This window comes from Prionailurus viverrinus, chromosome D2, assembly GCF_022837055.1.
Source record: "Prionailurus viverrinus isolate Anna chromosome D2, UM_Priviv_1.0, whole genome shotgun sequence".
NCBI classification, from domain to species: Eukaryota; Metazoa; Chordata; class Mammalia; order Carnivora; family Felidae; genus Prionailurus; species Prionailurus viverrinus.
This window is the reverse complement of record NC_062571.1, coordinates 14005958-14022480: the sequence shown is the minus strand read 5'-3', so window position 1 is coordinate 14022480 and position 16523 is coordinate 14005958. Positions and strand designations below refer to the sequence as shown.

The following is a 16523-nucleotide window of genomic DNA, read 5'->3' as shown; positions in this document are numbered from 1 at the left end:
ACCTTCGAAAACTTCGAGGTGAACTTGAAAAAAGAAAATGAATCTGCTTTTCATCCGTTTATAGAACAGTAGCCCTTCTGGTTTTTTTCCCCATAGAAAAACTATGCAGAAGGTGCCAGATTCTTCCAGTTGTTAAATCATATGAATTCTGGTGTAGGAGACCGAGTGCGGCAAAGCTAATGACCACAGACAGCCTAGGATAGAGGAACAGGACCGTCACATTTGTACAGTGAGAATCATAAACCACGTCATGTAATCCTCAGCTGTGCTGGGAAACAGGCAGAGCTGGTAATACCAACAGATCACAAAACAGGGAAAAAATATTCTCTCTAGTCGCTCAAGTTGTTCAAGGCCATACATTTATTTAGAAGTAGGGCCAGTTCAGAGTTCAGTGTTCAACTACTTAGACTACGGTAGGTAAATCAGAGTTTCTAAACAAACTATAGGGATCTTATGTATATACTGATTAAGGAAAACCATAAAAGTTTATTTGAATTTGGAAATGTTTTTTTTTAACGTTTATTTCTTTTTTGAGAGGGAGAAAGTGCGAGCAAATGCGAGACGAGCAGAGAGAGGGGGAGACAGAGGATCTGAATCAAAGCAGGCTCCACATGAAGAGCAGCGAGCCTGAGGCGGGGCTCGAACTCACAAACCAGGAGATGATGACCTGAGCCGAAACTGGATGCTCGAACAACTGATCCACCCAGATGCCCCGAATTTAGAAATTTAGTGGTGCCTGGGTGGCTTAGTCAGTTAAGTATCCAACTCTTGATCTTGGCTCAGGTCATGATCTCACAGTTCAGGACTGGCCCATGGGGCTCCATGCCGATAGCCCGGAGCCAGTTTGGGATTTTCTCTCTCTCTCTCTGCCCCTCCCACACACATGCACAATCTCTCCCTCTCTGAGAGATTCCTCTCACCTTAAAAATTTCATGATTCTACAAAAACTAACTCAAAGTTAACTGAAAATGACTTTTCAAGTTTCCACTTGCATGACTAGGTACACACAGATATAAGAACTAAAACAAGAAAGAAGGAAGGAAGGAAGAAAGGAAGGGAGACCGGCCTACAAAATTAAAGGGCAATTATTTATTTAACAACAATTCATCTCAGAATCACCTTAAGTAACATTTTCCTAAGTGTGTATTTCTTTGGAGATTATTCAGAACACTGAGAAAGTAAAAACTAACACTTTAGAAGGAAATGTCAAGGGAAGAATAAACAAGGCTAAAAGTCTCTGAGTCACAATTTAAGTCGATTAAAAATACGCTTTAATTTCCTGAGTTAACAGTTTTAAATTGCATTTATGCCAGAGAACAAAGGGCACTTGTATCCCATTATGCTTTATCCAAATTCGTCTTTTTTGCACTGCTTTTACAAAACATTTGAAAAAAAAATTAAAACTGCATCTACATAGGATTTGTTAATATATGAAAACACCCACCTGATTTCCTTCTAGAGTTTCCATAATTAAAATATAGTTTTCCCAAAACTTGAGAAGTTCATCCTTTTTCTTCTCAGACCACCAAAACAGACTCGGGCCTGATGTGGTTTAAAAAGGAAAATTAGTTCCTCCTTTTGCGTATTTCTTAGGTTTCTTAATGACAGTCATTTTTAAAATCAGGCCACTGTTACCAGATACCGTATCCTCTAATAATGCAAGGTACCACTGTATCAAAGCCCAGAGAGGAAGCTCGGGCTAACAAGAATCTCAAAAGGAGTTGTGTTTTTTGTTGTTTTTTTTTTCTTTCCTTTGCTTTTAAATAAGATTACTGTTTTGGAGTTCTGGGTAAGAGTCATAAACCCTGCTTTCTCTCCCTAAGAACCTCGCTGTAACAGCCAAAGATTTTTCAGAGGCAAAAGCCCAGAAGCATGGAGAAAACAGGGAAGCAGACAACAGCAGTGAAGTTTAGCTTGAAAAATTAGAGAAAAACTAAACAGACTCAAGAAAAGTGAGTATTAAGTACCCACGGGGAAAGCCAAGAAAAAAATTGATTTCTACTTTAAAAATTTCCCCAGACCTAAGGAATTGCCGGCAAAAGCGAACTCTGTAAGTAGAAGCAAAAACCGAGGATAAACTAAAAGAGGATGTGTTCGGTGTGTTTAAGTAACAGAGCCTTGGTGCCCCTTCCTGTGCTCTGAGCCAGAAAAAGCCTGGAAGTGATTCTCTGGAGAAGGTAAAACTGTGGGTCTCTGGAGGGAGAGGCATTGGACTCTGCTGAGGTCAGGAATGAGTGCCGTATGAAGCCTGGAATTAAGTGACCATGGAAGCAGCCGGGTGCTGAGATCCCCCTCTACCTGCCCCTTCTACCACATGAGCCCCTCAGGTCCCAGAATGCTGACCAGGACTTCACTATGCAGCAGCAGACTAGAAGGTCTCCGTGGAATCTGGCCAGCCCAAGAGGAAAGACCTGTCATGGGAGCTCACCTTGCAGTGAAGTTCATGCAGGCTCTGCTCATGTGCTTAGAGACTTAAACTTGGTTTTTGGCTCCTCATTCTTAAATAGAAACAGGTATCTAAGGATCACCAGATGTCTGAGGGAACGTGCACATTAAAGATCAAGACCAAACAAACAGAGGAGATTTGGAGAAAACACAACTAGGGGGAACAAGATAAACCTCAGGCTGCCGTAAGAAAAGGATACGATTAATAAGGGCGCATTGTAAGAACAAGAAAGATCGCGTGAGAATAAAAATTCGATAGCAACAAACAAGAAGCTGCAGAGAAAGGACCGGAAATAATGCTGAGAGAGTCACCCAAGAAATAGAACAAAGAGACAAAATCATAGGAAACAGGAGAGAAGACGCTTTGCTAACCAGTCCAGGAGCTTCAATATCCAACATGAGAACAGAAATAAGGAAGGAAGGAAGGAAGGAAGGAAGGAAGGAAATAAAGTAATTCAGGAGAAGTTCTCAGAACTGAAGAACATGATTTCCAGATTGACTAGGTCCACCAGTGGCCAGCACAGGGATGAAAACTGACCCAAGCCAAAACTGTGAAATTTCAGAATGATGGGGGCACAGTCCCTACTTCCACGGAGAAGAAACACAGCACATATAAATAAACATGATTCAGGATGGTTTCAGACTGCACAAGAGCAACAACGAAAGCTCCAGCTTCGAAGACAATAGATCAATGCCTTCAAAATTTTGAATGGAAACGTTTTCCAGGCTAGAATCCTGCCCCCGGTCAAACCATAAATCAAATGTGATGGGAAAACAAAGGCATTTAGACACGCTTGGTCTTAGCTTTCACTTAGGATATAGAAAGCCACAGAAGAACATTCCTGCCACACTGACAAAGGGAAAAGCGGGACAACACACAAAATCTTGAACTCCTGAAACCTAAGGCTGTCGAGCAACCCGGTGATCTGGACTCTAAAGGGCAGAAAGTCTCTCCAAGAACAGACAGGACACGCAAACTGACCTACCTCTGGCCAAGTGCAGGAAGAGGTGGTCACCAAAAAGTAGTTTAAAAAAAACGAGGGGCACCTGAGTGGCTCAGTCAGTTAAGGATCCAACTCTTGAGTTCGGGTCAGGTCATGATCTCGCTGCTCGTGGGATCAAGCCCCACGTCCACTCTGCGCTGACATCACGGAGCCTGCTTGGGATTCTCTCTCTCTCTCTCTCTCTCTCTCTCTCTCTCTCTCTCTCAAAATAAATAAAGAAACTTGAAAAATAGAGAGGCAAAGAAACAACGAACGTTTGGGGAGTTTCTCAAGGCCAGGTGTGGGCTAGTTTAACAGCCTAGCACCTGGAGAACCGCAAAGGGAATCCACAACCATTCACCAGCTCAGTTCCCTTAGGCCTCCTCCAGCTGTTCTGAGAAAGACTGTGGGAAAGGCAAGAGACTTTGCAGCACAAGCATGCAGGCCCCACCCAGGTTCGAAGGGGCAGCAAGACTAACTGGAGAAGCCCATCCTAGCCCTCCAAGGGTACAAGATGGTGGTCAGCTGCTTAAGCCTGTCTGCACCCTGGACCCCCCCTCACACCAGAGGCCACACCTGTCCGCCCCTGGGGGAAAGCTTCGCACGTCCCCATGCCTGCCGCAGTCCTGATACCAGGCAAAAGCTGGCCGCCCTGAAGGATGGACAGAAACCTGCACCGACAGGAGGAGACCGTCTCATGCCCAGAGTCCTGCACTGGGACTGGCAGCAGGTCCGCTGCTGGGAGAGGGCAGGAAACCAGCAGCCAAGACCTCCCGCAGATACAAGCAGAACGAAGCCACCAAAGGACAGGGTAAGGGAACTCTAAACTCTCCACTAAGCGGGAGGCAGAGATGTGCTAGCTTCGGCAGCACACAGACTAAAAAGGGTAGGAGACAGAGGTTATTGGCCACGGGGGTGGGGGCAGAGATGGCATAGAAAGCTGGAACCCTGAGGTTCAGGCACATGGGGCCTAAGAAGAGGCTGGTGCAGAAGATATGAAAAGTCCCACCCCCCTTCACCCTCCACCTCCAGCCTTGCACCGAGGGACAAACATCAGCGGTCTACCCCTGAGGGAAGGACCCCAGCTGTGGTGTTAGCATCAAGGGCCTCAGAAAAACAAGTACACTGACCGAACCCCTGGGTACTCCCGACTTCCCACTGAACATAAGCCAGCAATAATCCACAACCACAGCAACAAGATCCAAATACACACTAGTGTGACTCAACCCCCAGCACTAATGGCCTAACAGAAGAGCGGCCTTCTCTATGCATAAATATTTGCTTCAGTCTCTACTGAAGAGAGTGACCCCACCGCCAAGAAATAAAACAAAAACCCAAACCAAACTTAGAAATGGCCCATGCATACACACATGACTAGGATGAGTATGTTGAAGATGTTAAAGGACCTAGGGGAGAAGGCAGAGAGCATGTATGAACAGATGGGGATTCTCAGTGAACGGAAGTGTCAGATAGAAATGCTGGAAATAAAAACATATCAGACACAACGGGTTCTTTGATGGATTCATCAGATATGCTCTTAAAAATTTCGATCTCTGGAAAATGCTGTACATCAAAACAAGTAAGTCAAAAAAGGGGAAGGTAAGAACCCCAGGAAACAAGAGTTCCAAGACAGGACTCAGGTGAAGGCAGATTAAGAATGGCAACTGGGCACCAGGCTGAACTTCTACAGGCATCTAACAGAAATGATCAAGAAATGATCAAGAAATCCAAGGGGCGCCTGGGGGGGGGGGGCTCAGTCGGTTAAGCGTGGTCTTGCAGTTCGTGGCTTCAAGCCTAGTATCGGGCTCTGTGCTGATGGCTCAGAGCCTGGAGCCTGCTTTGGTTGCTGTCTCCCTCTCTCACTCTCTACCCCTGCCCTGCTCACGCTGTCTCTGTCTCTCTCAAAAATGAATAAACATTTAAAAAAAAAAAAGTGTCAAAGAAATCTAAGAGAAAAACCAGGAAAATTTTGTACAAGAAAAACTGAGACAACTAGCTAAAAATCTGAGGCTGAATTAGTGATACAGGGAGAACCAGATTTTTAAATGACGTAATTCCAGGAAAAACTTGCAAGAAGGAAAAAAAAAATCGTAGCTTACTACATAGATCACCTGTGAACAGTAATTTCAGTCATACCTTTATAATGTTGAATTCACATTTAACCAAAGGGTAACTATGACAATGGATGTTGCTTTACCCAGATCATTGGAAGACACAGAGGTAAGTACCAAAATAATCCATTAAAAGGGTACAAGACGTTGTTTTCTGAAATGGAAACTAGAAGTGGGAGAGCACAGAAAAACTATTGCTTATCTTTAAAACTCTGCAGAATGATTCTTTAAAATAAATGGCTTTAATTTTGGTATTTTTAAAGTCTTCTCCAGGGGCATCTGAGTGGCTCAGTTGGTTGAGCATCTGACTTAGCTCAGGTTACGATCTCACCATTTGTGACTTTGAGCCCCACATTGAGCTCGCTGTCAGCGCAGAGCCTGCTTTGGATCCTGCTTCAGCTCCTGTCTCCCTCTCTCTCTGCCCTGCCCCTCCTTGAGCTCTCTCTCAAAAACAAAATATTTTTTTAAAAAAGTCCTCTCCAGTGAAAACTCTAATTAGATGATCACCAATTCGTGGACTGTCAAAATATTTACTATCTAATGTTTTAGACAAACAGGAAAATCTACTCACAACTTCAACCAAACAAAAATCCTTTACCAGTAATAGGCAGCTATGGCTGACAAAGTAGAAATTTTCTGTCTACTGAGACAATGTTGAATCAACCTATTTTCGGTCTTGGAGAGCTCAAAAAGATGACCGAAGGGCATGTCCACACATTTCAGTGAACAAACCAATTAACAGTTAAGTACCAAATAGAAGCGAGTCCTGGTTATTTCAACTACTCTTGTAGGAAGCCCAGGCTCAAAAGGTTTAAAAAAAAAATTACTTAAAATCAACAGCAAAAATACCCTCAAAAGGTCGACTTAAGGACTACACATTTAACAAACTTCAGTAACTCCCAGAGAATTGCCAAGAGAAACTTTCAAAGAGTGTGACGATTTCGGGTTCAGAATTCTAACACTCAAACCTCAATGCACTGGTCAGGACAGGGAAATAATTTTTCTTTCAGTCTGATGGAAGCGAACCCTTCCTTTCTGTTAGGATGGACCTACCACGAGATCGCGCAAATGTGGTCTGTAAAATCCTGAATGGGCTCAGTCCTGTTCCTAATTATTCCACGGACGCAGGGTTCCGCCCCGCTCTGGGTCAGAAAGGTTAAGAAACGCTGACTGTTCTCAGCTGCTTGTGATTGGTGACACTTGGAGCACATCCTCTCGAGGTGAGGCTCCCAAGGTGTCCGGGCTTTAAGGTCAAGGGAAGGCACATCAGGCACCGAGGGTGGAGAGCTGGGTTTCAGAAGCGGGGGGCCTCCCCAGCGGAAGGCCAAGCGGGGTGGGGCCGGGGGCAAAGAGGCAAGTACCGTTTCCTTCCTGTGGGCCGCAGGCGCAGCGGGCCCCCAGCTCCGCCGACACCTCCACCGCCCTCTGCAGCAGGTAGCGCGCTCGCTTGCGCGTCAGGGCGTCCTGGGCCTGGGCCAGCCCCGCCTGCACCGTCCTCCAGAAGCGCCAGCAGCGCCGCGCGTCCGGGCCCTCCTCGCGCGTGCGCGGGTCGCGGTCGGCGCCGGGCTCCGGCAGCAGCCTCTCGGCCAGGGCGCTCAGCACCAGCAGCTGCGGCCCGACGCGGCCCGGCCCCGGGGGCGCCCCGGCCGCGCCCAGCCCGTCCCACACGGCCCGCAGCGCCGCCCCGCCGCACTGGCCCAGCGCCGGCAGCAGCCGCCCGGCCGCCAGCGCCGCCGCGTCCTCCGCGGGCCCGGCCTCGCCCCCGTCCCCGTCGGCGGCCAGCGCCAGGGCGAGGGCCGCCTGCGCCACCCGCTCCAGCAGCGGCCCGTCCTCGCGGGGCCGCAGGCAAGGCCCGACGGCCGCCAGCACCTCCACGGCCGCCTCGGCGCCGGGCGCGGGCCCCCCGGCGAGCAGGTCGCGCAGCGCCTCCTCGGCCAGGGCGGCCGCCAGCTGCGAGCCCCCGGCGAGGCGGGCGCACGAACGCAAGGCGGCGCCCGCCGCCCTCAGCACGCGCCGGCGGTGGCGGGTCGGCGGGCCGGGGTCCGAGCCGCCCGCCGGGCGCCCGCGCAGGCCCCGCAGCAGCGGCACCAGGTACCCCGCGGCGACCTCGCGCGCCGCCTCCGGGAGCGCGCCCGCGCCCCTGCCGCCGCCGCGCGCCTCCTCGTCTTCGAGTCGCTGCAGCAGAAAGCACAGCGTCTCCACGCGCTCCGCGGACGCCTCCCCGCGGCACAGCGCTCCGAGCAGGACCCGGGGGTCCCGGCTCTGCGACAGCAACGCTTCCGCGAGCACCCACTCCATTTGCCCCCGCGCGCGCCGCCGACACCCGGCGCCCAAATGAGGGGCCGGCGTGCGCGAGTGCGTGCGCGTGCGCGGCTGGCCCGGGCTCACGCCTGCCCGGAGGGGGCCCTCAGCCCGCGCAGGTCCGGCCCTGCGCGCTCTGGGGCTCCCCCCTGCAGCACCGCCTGCAACCCGATCCCTCTCGCCCCTCCCTTACTATTTTGTAGTGGAAAGAAAGTCCTCGTTAAACGTTACTGTCATCAGGGCATCAACTCCATCAATTCCTAACTGGAGATGGGCCTGCCCCAGAGCCCTAAATCAAGCAGGCGTGCCTGCGACAATGGGCCAGAAGCACACCTCGGTGTACTTCAGTCTCCTAGAAGGTTGTTTGCAAAAAGGCGCAGGTTGACACCGCTCACAAAGAGACTGGGTCTCAGTGGGTCCGAAATGGGTTCCGGACACCTGCAAAAAAACAAACCAAACCAAAAAGCCATACAATGAAAACAGAATGATTCAGAGGCCCTGAAAAGTACTACAGCTATGTGTTAGGGACAGGGCAGAAAACGATGCCAACGCCAGCCTTTGCGGTAAATGCCCAAGCTGATGTAACATGCAGATGTTTCCACATAGTGCTTGCGCTCCAACGAGCGATCTCAAAAATTGCCCATCTGTGTATTTTCTGTGCATCTAGAGCTACCCGCAAAAACAGAAAACCGCACCTTAGCATGTACCTTCCTGGTTTGGTTCCTGGCTTAATCCTAGGCAAACGATCTATCACATGGATTTTCTTTGCCTTCTAACCATAAAGATCTCTCTGGCAGTCAATGGGGGAGGACACAAGCCCATCTTCAAAGAGCTTGACGTGTATTAAACATAACTGATGTGGGGCGCCTGGGTGGCACAGTCGGTTAAGCGTCCGACTTCAGCCAGGTCACGATCTCGCGGTCCGTCAGTTCGAGCCCCGCGTCGGGCTCTGGGCTGATGGCTCAGAGCCTGGAGCCTGTTTCCGATTCTGTGTCTCCCTCTCTCTCTGCCCCTCCCCCGTTCACGCTCTGTCTCTCTCTGTCCCAAAAATAAATAAACGTTGAAAAAAAAAATTAAAAAAAAAAACAACATAACTGATGAGGTATCAAGTTATTTGAAGTTAGGTTTTTTGTATATAATTTTAAGTTATTTTTACATTTCTGATTTGAAGTTACCGGATATCCTATATGCAAGATTTTTTTCTGTATTTCAGACTCATTCAGTTTTCCGTTAATAGAATGCATAAATGGTTCTGTTGTAAACCCACTAAGAATGTGTCAGTAAATATCAATTGCCTTCAACATATCACATGCCAGTAAATATCAATTTCCCTCAATCTACATTTTTCATATACCTAGCAAACAAAAATGAGCAAAACTCTTGAGCAGACACTTAACCGCAAATGTAGACCTCTGAAAAGGTGTTCAATGTTGGCTGCTAAAGAAATTCAAATTAGACCACCAAAGAGATACCACTTCATACCCATCAGGATGGCTAAATTTTAAAGGCGGAAAAGAGCCAAGGACGTGGAACAATTGGAACTCCCATACATTACTGGTGGGCGTGTAAATGGGACAATCACTTTGGAAAGCTGTTTCTAATGAAGTTAAAATGTACCTCCTTGATGACTCGGCCATTGCACCCCTAGCTATTTGCCTGAAGTCAATGAAAACATACCCCAACAAAAATGCTTGTGCATGAACGTTTTTGCCAACCTTAGTCGTTACCAAAAGTTTATTACAACCTAAATGTCCATCGATGGAAGAACAGATGAGCAAACTGTGACCTACTCATATAATAATGCTATTCAGCAATACAGAATGAATTACGAATCCGTGCAACAGCATGGATAAATCTCAAAACCCTCATTCTGAACAAAAGAAGCCAGAGAATAAAGTTGACATACGGTCTGATTCCAGGTATATGAAATTCAAGAATAGACAAAAGTAATCTTTTGGGTAGAAATGAGAATGGTGGTTACCTGTAGGGAGGGAGATTAAAACAGGACACAAGGGAACTTTCTAAGGTGGTGGAAGTATTTTATCTTGATTAGGGTGCTGGTTACACCAGGTTTCACACTTGTCAAAGCTCCTTGAATTGAATCCCCAAGATCTATGCATTTCACTGCATGTAAGTTTTACCTCAGGGTTTTTTTTTTTTAAGTTTATTTAGTTATTTTGAGAGTTTATTTAGTTATTTTGAGAGAGAGCACACGCAAGAGCAGGGGAGAGACAGAGAGAGAGAGAGAGAGGGGATGAGAGAGAATTCCAAGCAGGCTCTGTGCTGTCAGAGCCCTGTGTAGGGGCTCGAACCCACAAACTAGTGAGATCATGACCTGAGCCGAGATCAAGAGTCGACGTCGCTTAACCGACTGAGCCACCCAGGTACCCCTACCTCTGTTTTTAAAAATGACTTACTGGGGCGCCTGGGTGCCTCAGTCGGTTAAGCAACAGACTCTTGGTTTCGGCTCAGGTCACGATCTCACAGTCTGTGGGTCATGAGATCGAGCCCCCATTCCGGCTTAGCACTGACGGCATGGAGCTTGCTTGGGATTCTGTCTCTCTCTCTTTTCTCTCTGGCCCTTTCCCACTTGAGCGCTCTCTCTCTCTCTCAAAATAAATAAATTTTAAAAACAACCTTTAAAAACATGACTTATTAAAAATACACTCATATGGCACAAAAACAGACACATAGACCAATGGAATAGAATAGAAACCCCAGAACTAGACCCACAAACGTATGGCCAACTCATCTTTGACAAAGCAGGAAAGAACATCCAATGGTACAAAGACAGCCTCTTTAACAAATGGTGCTGGGAGAACTGGACAGCAACATGCAGAAGGTTGAAACTAGACCACTTTCTCACACCATTCACAAAAATAAACTCAAAATGGATAAAGGACCTAAATGTGAGACAGGAAACCATCAAAACCTTAGAGGAGAAAGCAGGAAAAGACCTCTCTGACCTCAGCCGTAGCAATCTCTTACTCGACACATCCCCAAAGGCAAGGGAATTAAAAGCAAAAGTGAATTACTGGGACCTCATGAAGATAAAAAGCTTCTGCACAGCAAAGGAAACAACCAACAAAACTAAAAGGCAACCAACGGAATGGGAAAAGATATTCGCAAATGACACATCGGACAAAGGGCTAGTATCCAAAATCTATAAAGAGCTCACCAAACTCCACACCCGAAAAACAAATAACCCAGTGAAGAAATGGGCAGAAAACATGAATAGACACTTCTCTCAAGAAGACATCCGGATGGCCAACAGGCACATGAAAAGATGTTCAGCGTCGCTCCTTATCAGGGAAATACAAATGAAAACCACACTCAGGTATCACCTCACGCCAGTCAGAGTGGCCAAAATGAACAAATCAGGAGACTATAGATGCTGGAGAGGATGTGGAGAAACGGGAACCCTCTTGCACTGTTGGTGGGAATGCAAATTGGTGCAGCCACTCTGGAAAGCAGTGTGGAGGTTCCTCAGAAAATTAAAAATAGACCTACCCTATGACCCAGCAATAGCACTGCTAGGAATTTATCCAAGGGATACAGGAGTACTGATGCATAGGGGCACTTGTACCCCAATGTTCACAGCAGCACTCTCAACAATAGCCAAATTATGGAAAGAGCCTAAATGTCCATCAACTGATGAATGGATAAAGAAATTGTGGTTTATATACACAATGGAATATTACGTGGCAATGAGAAAAAATGAAATATGGCCTTTTGTAGCAACGTGGATGGAACTGGAGAGTGTGATGCTAAGTGAAATAAGCCATACAGAGAAAGACAGATACCATATGGTTTCACTCTTATGTGGATCCTGAGAAACTTAACAGGAACCCATGGGGGAGGGGAAGGAAAAAAAAAAAAAGCGGTTAGAATGGGAGAGAGCCAAAGCATAAGAGACTGTTAAAAACTGAGAACAAACTGAGGGTTGATGGGGGGTGGGAGGGAGGAGAGGGTGGGTGATGGGTATTGAGGAGGGCACCTTTTAGGATGAGCACTGGGTGTTGTATGGAAACCAATTTGTCAATAAATTTCATAAAAAAAAATACACTCATAAGTTGGCCTATGTATTCATTCCCTATTACCTACAGAATAACGCCCAACTTTAGAGCGCGCTGGTGGCTTCTTGGGCATCCAGTGAAAGCCAACCAGTCTCATAACCTAATTTTCCCTACTCTGCCCATGGTTCCAGACACATGGAACTCCTCTGTTGCCACATGTTTGTACTACTTATTCTCTCTGCCCAAATTATCTCCCCCAGTCACCGCTTCCCTGGCTCACCAAGGAGGGCAGGGGTCTCCTCATCACAAAAGCCACCTCTTCTTCTGTCCTTGTGGTACTTCACGGTTGAGGACTTCCTTTTCCTGAAACACTGTTTTTCTCCGGTTCTCATGACCTCACTTCTTCCTCCTCTTGGCTTTTCTCGACTTTTCCAGCTGTTTCTTCTCCACCTCTTTGGGGGAAGACTCCTCTTTCTCTTCCTGGCCTGCTTCCAGGGTTACATCTTCAGGCCTCTGTTCTTCTCACTTTATAAATTTTCCCTGAATAGCGTCACTAAAACGCTATTTACATGCTAACAATGCGGGGGGGAAAACATCTAGATCTCCCACCCAGATCTCGCTCCTGAGCTCCAAACCTGTCTATCCACTGCCTACCAGACATCTCCTTCGGCTTACCACCAGGGCATCAGTCTCAGTTTCCACTTTTTCAGACTTCAGCCTATTATCCTCATTCCCCAGCATCCTTACTTCTCACCAGGTATTTCCCATTTAGGGGAATGGCCATTTTCAGTCAGCCGCCCAAGTCAAAAATCCCGGGACCCTGTAGACTTCTTTTTTTTTTTTTTTTTTTTTTTAATTTTTTTTTTCAACGTTTATTTATTTTTGGGACAGAGAGAGACAGAGCAAGAACGGGGGAGGGGCAGAGAGAGAGGGAGACACAGAATCGGAAACAGGCTCCAGGCTCTGAGCCACCAGCCCAGAGCCCGACGCGGGGCTCGAACTCACGGACCGTGAGATCGTGACCTGGCTGAAGTCAGACGCTTAACCGACTGCGCCACCCAGGCGCCCCAGACTTCTCACTCCTTTCCTTGACTGCCACGCATGATCACTCTTCAAATCTATCCGTGGATCTTTCTAAATCTCTAGTGTCCCCGCCTCTCTGTCCCCGACTAATACCTGAGTTTTTGACTGATGTCATTTCTTACTAAGATAACAGCGACAGCCTCCTACCCGCATCACCCTCCACTCCGGTACATACTCGATGTTGCTACCATGATGATCTTCCTAAAATCAAACCATCGGGTGCCTATAGCCCTTTTGAGATACAGTTCAAACGTCATCTCTCCAGAAAGTCATTTCTTAATACCTCACTCCCACCAACAACACCCACCCCACCTAAGTAGGTGACGCTCTTCCAAATTCCCAAAACACCCTGGCATATCCACAGCATTTGTCATGCAGTGATATCATCGCAGGCTCACTTTTCTGCCCACTTCCCCACCATGAGCAATTGGTGGGGAGGAGGAATGGAGTTACGTCTTTAATCACATTAATCTGGCCTCTTGCATCTTTCGCTGTAACGTGCTCCAGGAATGCTCACTGAGTGACTAGCCATCTCCAACTCCTCCACGAGGACCCGAATTCCAAGGCATCTCCGGAAAGCTGTTCCCAATGCCCAGTTCTGTACTATCCAAATCTTCCATTTAGTAATAATAATTTGCCCATTATCCTTACGACGAAGAACACACAGTAACATTTTTATATATGCGTCGTTGCATTTAACTCTCAAAACAGCTCCTAACTGAAGCGCTATTATTTTTCTCACTTTACAGAAAAGGTAACCAAGAATGGGCGAGGTTACGTGACTTGCCCAATGTCACGCAACAAAAAAGCAGCAGAGGGGACTCGAACCCGTGCCCTCTGCTACGTTACCTCTAAAACATCAAGAAAGTCTACGATTAGTATGTGAGGTTTACTGCCTCATAATCTCTGCACTCCCCGTGTCTAGCAGAGAGTAGCCACTCGGTAAATTTACTGTCATACGAATGGATGAATATGTATGTTTCCACCACGGTTTACGAGCCCCTTAAGAATTAGGATTTTGCTTCAGTTCATTTTGTATCCTACACAGCAAACACAGTACCAGAAATATGGTAGCTCTCCAGTAAATGTTTGAAACTGGATAAACAAGAATTCAGGGGCCCCCGGGTGGCTCAGTCGGTTAAGCGGCCAACTCTTGACCTTGGCTCCGGTCATGATCTCACGGTTCGTGAGACTGAGCCCCGCATCAGGCTCTGCGCTGTCAGCATGGAGCCTGCTTGGGATTCTTTCTCTCTCTCCCTCTCTCACTGCCCCTCCTCCACTCGCGCTCTCTCTCTTTCTCTCTGTCTCAAAATTAATAGACATTAAAAAAAAAAAGAATTCAGTATTTTGTAGTGGTAGGTGTGATAAGTTCTTCAGCCAGAAAATTTGCAGGGACACAATTCCTCTTGAAACACGAGGAATTTGGGGCGCCTGGGTGGCGCAGTCGGTTAAGCGTCCGACTTCAGCCAGGTCACGATCTCGCGGTCCGTGAGTTCGAGCCCCGCGTCGGGCTCTGGGCTGATGGCTCGGAGCCTGGAGCCTGTTTCCGATTCTGTGTCTCCCTCTCTCTCTGCCCCTCCCCCGTTCATGCTCTGTCTCTCTCTGTCCCAAAAATAAATAAACGTTGAAAAAAAAAAAATTTAGAAACACGAGGAATCTGAAAGCTGAAATCCTTGTCGCCTGGACCAGCATGTAATAAGCGTGTTGCTTTGATAGAGGAGACTCAGACCCTCCAGCCACCCCTCCTCACCCTTGCAACTGCCAGTGATAGAGTGGTGTGGAGAGAGGTTTGCTGCCCCCGATCCCTGCAATTGTCCTGCGTCACCCACAAATGAGTAAGAGTTTATGGCGGTTATTTTAACGGCAAAAACAGGTGCCAGGAGAGACGAGCGTTGGTCTCCCCTGCCTTCTGTTTAGCGACTTTAGCTCAAGTATTCATGTATTCAACATTCTCTCTTGCTTCCCTTACACCCAAAGCCTGCCACGTGCTGTTTCCTCCAACAACAAATGTGCATGCTTCTGAGAAAGAAACCCTGCCCGCCTGGTGCGTGCAAATATCTGGCAGTGGTCCCCTGAGGAGCTACTCCCTAGGATGTGACCCCCTCCGCTCCACCTCTGGCTCTCACGGCTGAATGATCACCGTGCGAGGGCTCTCGCCACGCAAGTTGCAACATGCAAATAATTCAAATTTTGGGGCATTCGTTGCCTGCACCGTATATTCTAAATCTTCCCATGAGACCTCTAAAGATGGGTATCCCAGATTCCTTTCGAGGCTGAAATAGTGCACTTGGAAATGTGATTGTTTGATAAGGGAAGGGAAGCAAAAATAATATAAAAACAGAGAGAGGGGCAAAACATAAGAGACTCTTAAATATAGAGAACAAACTGAGGGTCACCGGAGGGGTTGTGGGGAGGAGGGATGGGCTAAGTGGGCAAGGGGCATTAAGGAGGACACTGGTCGGGATGAGCACTGGGCATTATAGGTAGGGGATGAATCACTGGAATCTACTGAAATCATTATTGTACTATATGCTAACCAACGTGGATATAAACTAAAAAATAAATAAAAAGAAAGTGGCTGCAAAATGTAAAGGAAAAATAAACAAAATCTAATATACTTGTCTTCGGGGCTCCTGAGTGGCTCAGTCAGTTAGGTGTCCGACTTCAGCTCGGGTCATGATCTCACAGTTTGTGAGGTCGAGCCCCACATCAGGCTCTGTGCTGACAGCCCGGAGCCTGGAGCCTGCTTCGGATTCTGTGTCTCCCCCTCTGTCTGCTCCTCCCCTGTTCATGCTCTGTCTCTCTTTGAAAACTAAATAAACACTTTTTAAAAATTCGATATACTTGTCTTCAAATTAGAAAAATAAAATAAAATAAATATGACTGTTGGGCAGTGCCTCTGACTTTTAATCCCAGCTCTTCTCATGTTTCCAACTTAAAATGAATACTGCTTCCTTCTTAGCAAGGGTAATGGAGAGTAGTGAATGGGGAAGAAGAAGGGTAAGTTAGGGAAAGCCATCCAGGTAAACGTTTTCTCAGATGGGTCTTATAGGACTGTTTGCGTGAATTCCCTGTTTGCTGCTGCTGAGGCACCTTGCTGGTACTTACCCGGATCTTTCATGATGCTGTGGCTAATAGATATCCATAGAAAATAGTGCATGATGAACATCCATCCAGAGACAGGTATCCAGGGCTCAAAACCCACTGAAAAAGTCCTCTTTAAATGCCTGAATCTTGGGGCGCCTGGGTGGCGCAGTCGGTTAAGCGTCCGACTTCAGCCAGGTCACGATCTCACGGTCCGGGAGTTCGAGCCCCGCGTCGGGCTCTGGGCTGATGGCTCAGAGCCTGGAGCCTGTTTCCGATTCTGTGTCTCCCTCTCTCTCTGCCCCTCCCCCCTTCATGCTCTGTCACTCTCTGTCCCAAAAATAAATAAACGTTGAAAAAAAAATTAAAAAAAAAATAAATGCCTGAATCTTGTTTGCATGCACACAGGCTCTGGAATGAATGCACAGATATGTCACCAAAATGGATCTGGTTAGGGGCACCTGGGTGGCTCGGTGGGTTAAGCGTCCAACTTTGGCTCA

At 47.5% G+C, this 16523-nt stretch overlaps 1 protein-coding gene across 3 annotated transcripts in view; it reads right to left on the bottom strand.

Moving 5' to 3' along the window:
• Positions 1–16075, bottom strand: part of TARBP1 (TAR (HIV-1) RNA binding protein 1) — a 97085-nt gene extending 81010 nt beyond the window's left edge. For 2 of the 3 annotated variants that reach the window (XM_047824995.1, XM_047824996.1), the window contains exons 1-2: positions 16048–16075; positions 1445–1542 (exon numbers count right to left, since the gene is read on the bottom strand). In XM_047824995.1, coding sequence (XP_047680951.1) covers positions 1445–1542; positions 16048–16060 — 111 coding nt within the window. In that variant the 5' untranslated portion in view covers positions 16061–16075. Of the gene's footprint in view, positions 1–1444; positions 1543–6900; positions 8073–16047 lie in introns of those variants that run through there. The other variant, XM_047824994.1, reaches the window with a different exon arrangement.
• Positions 16076–16523: the final 448 nt, after the last annotated feature.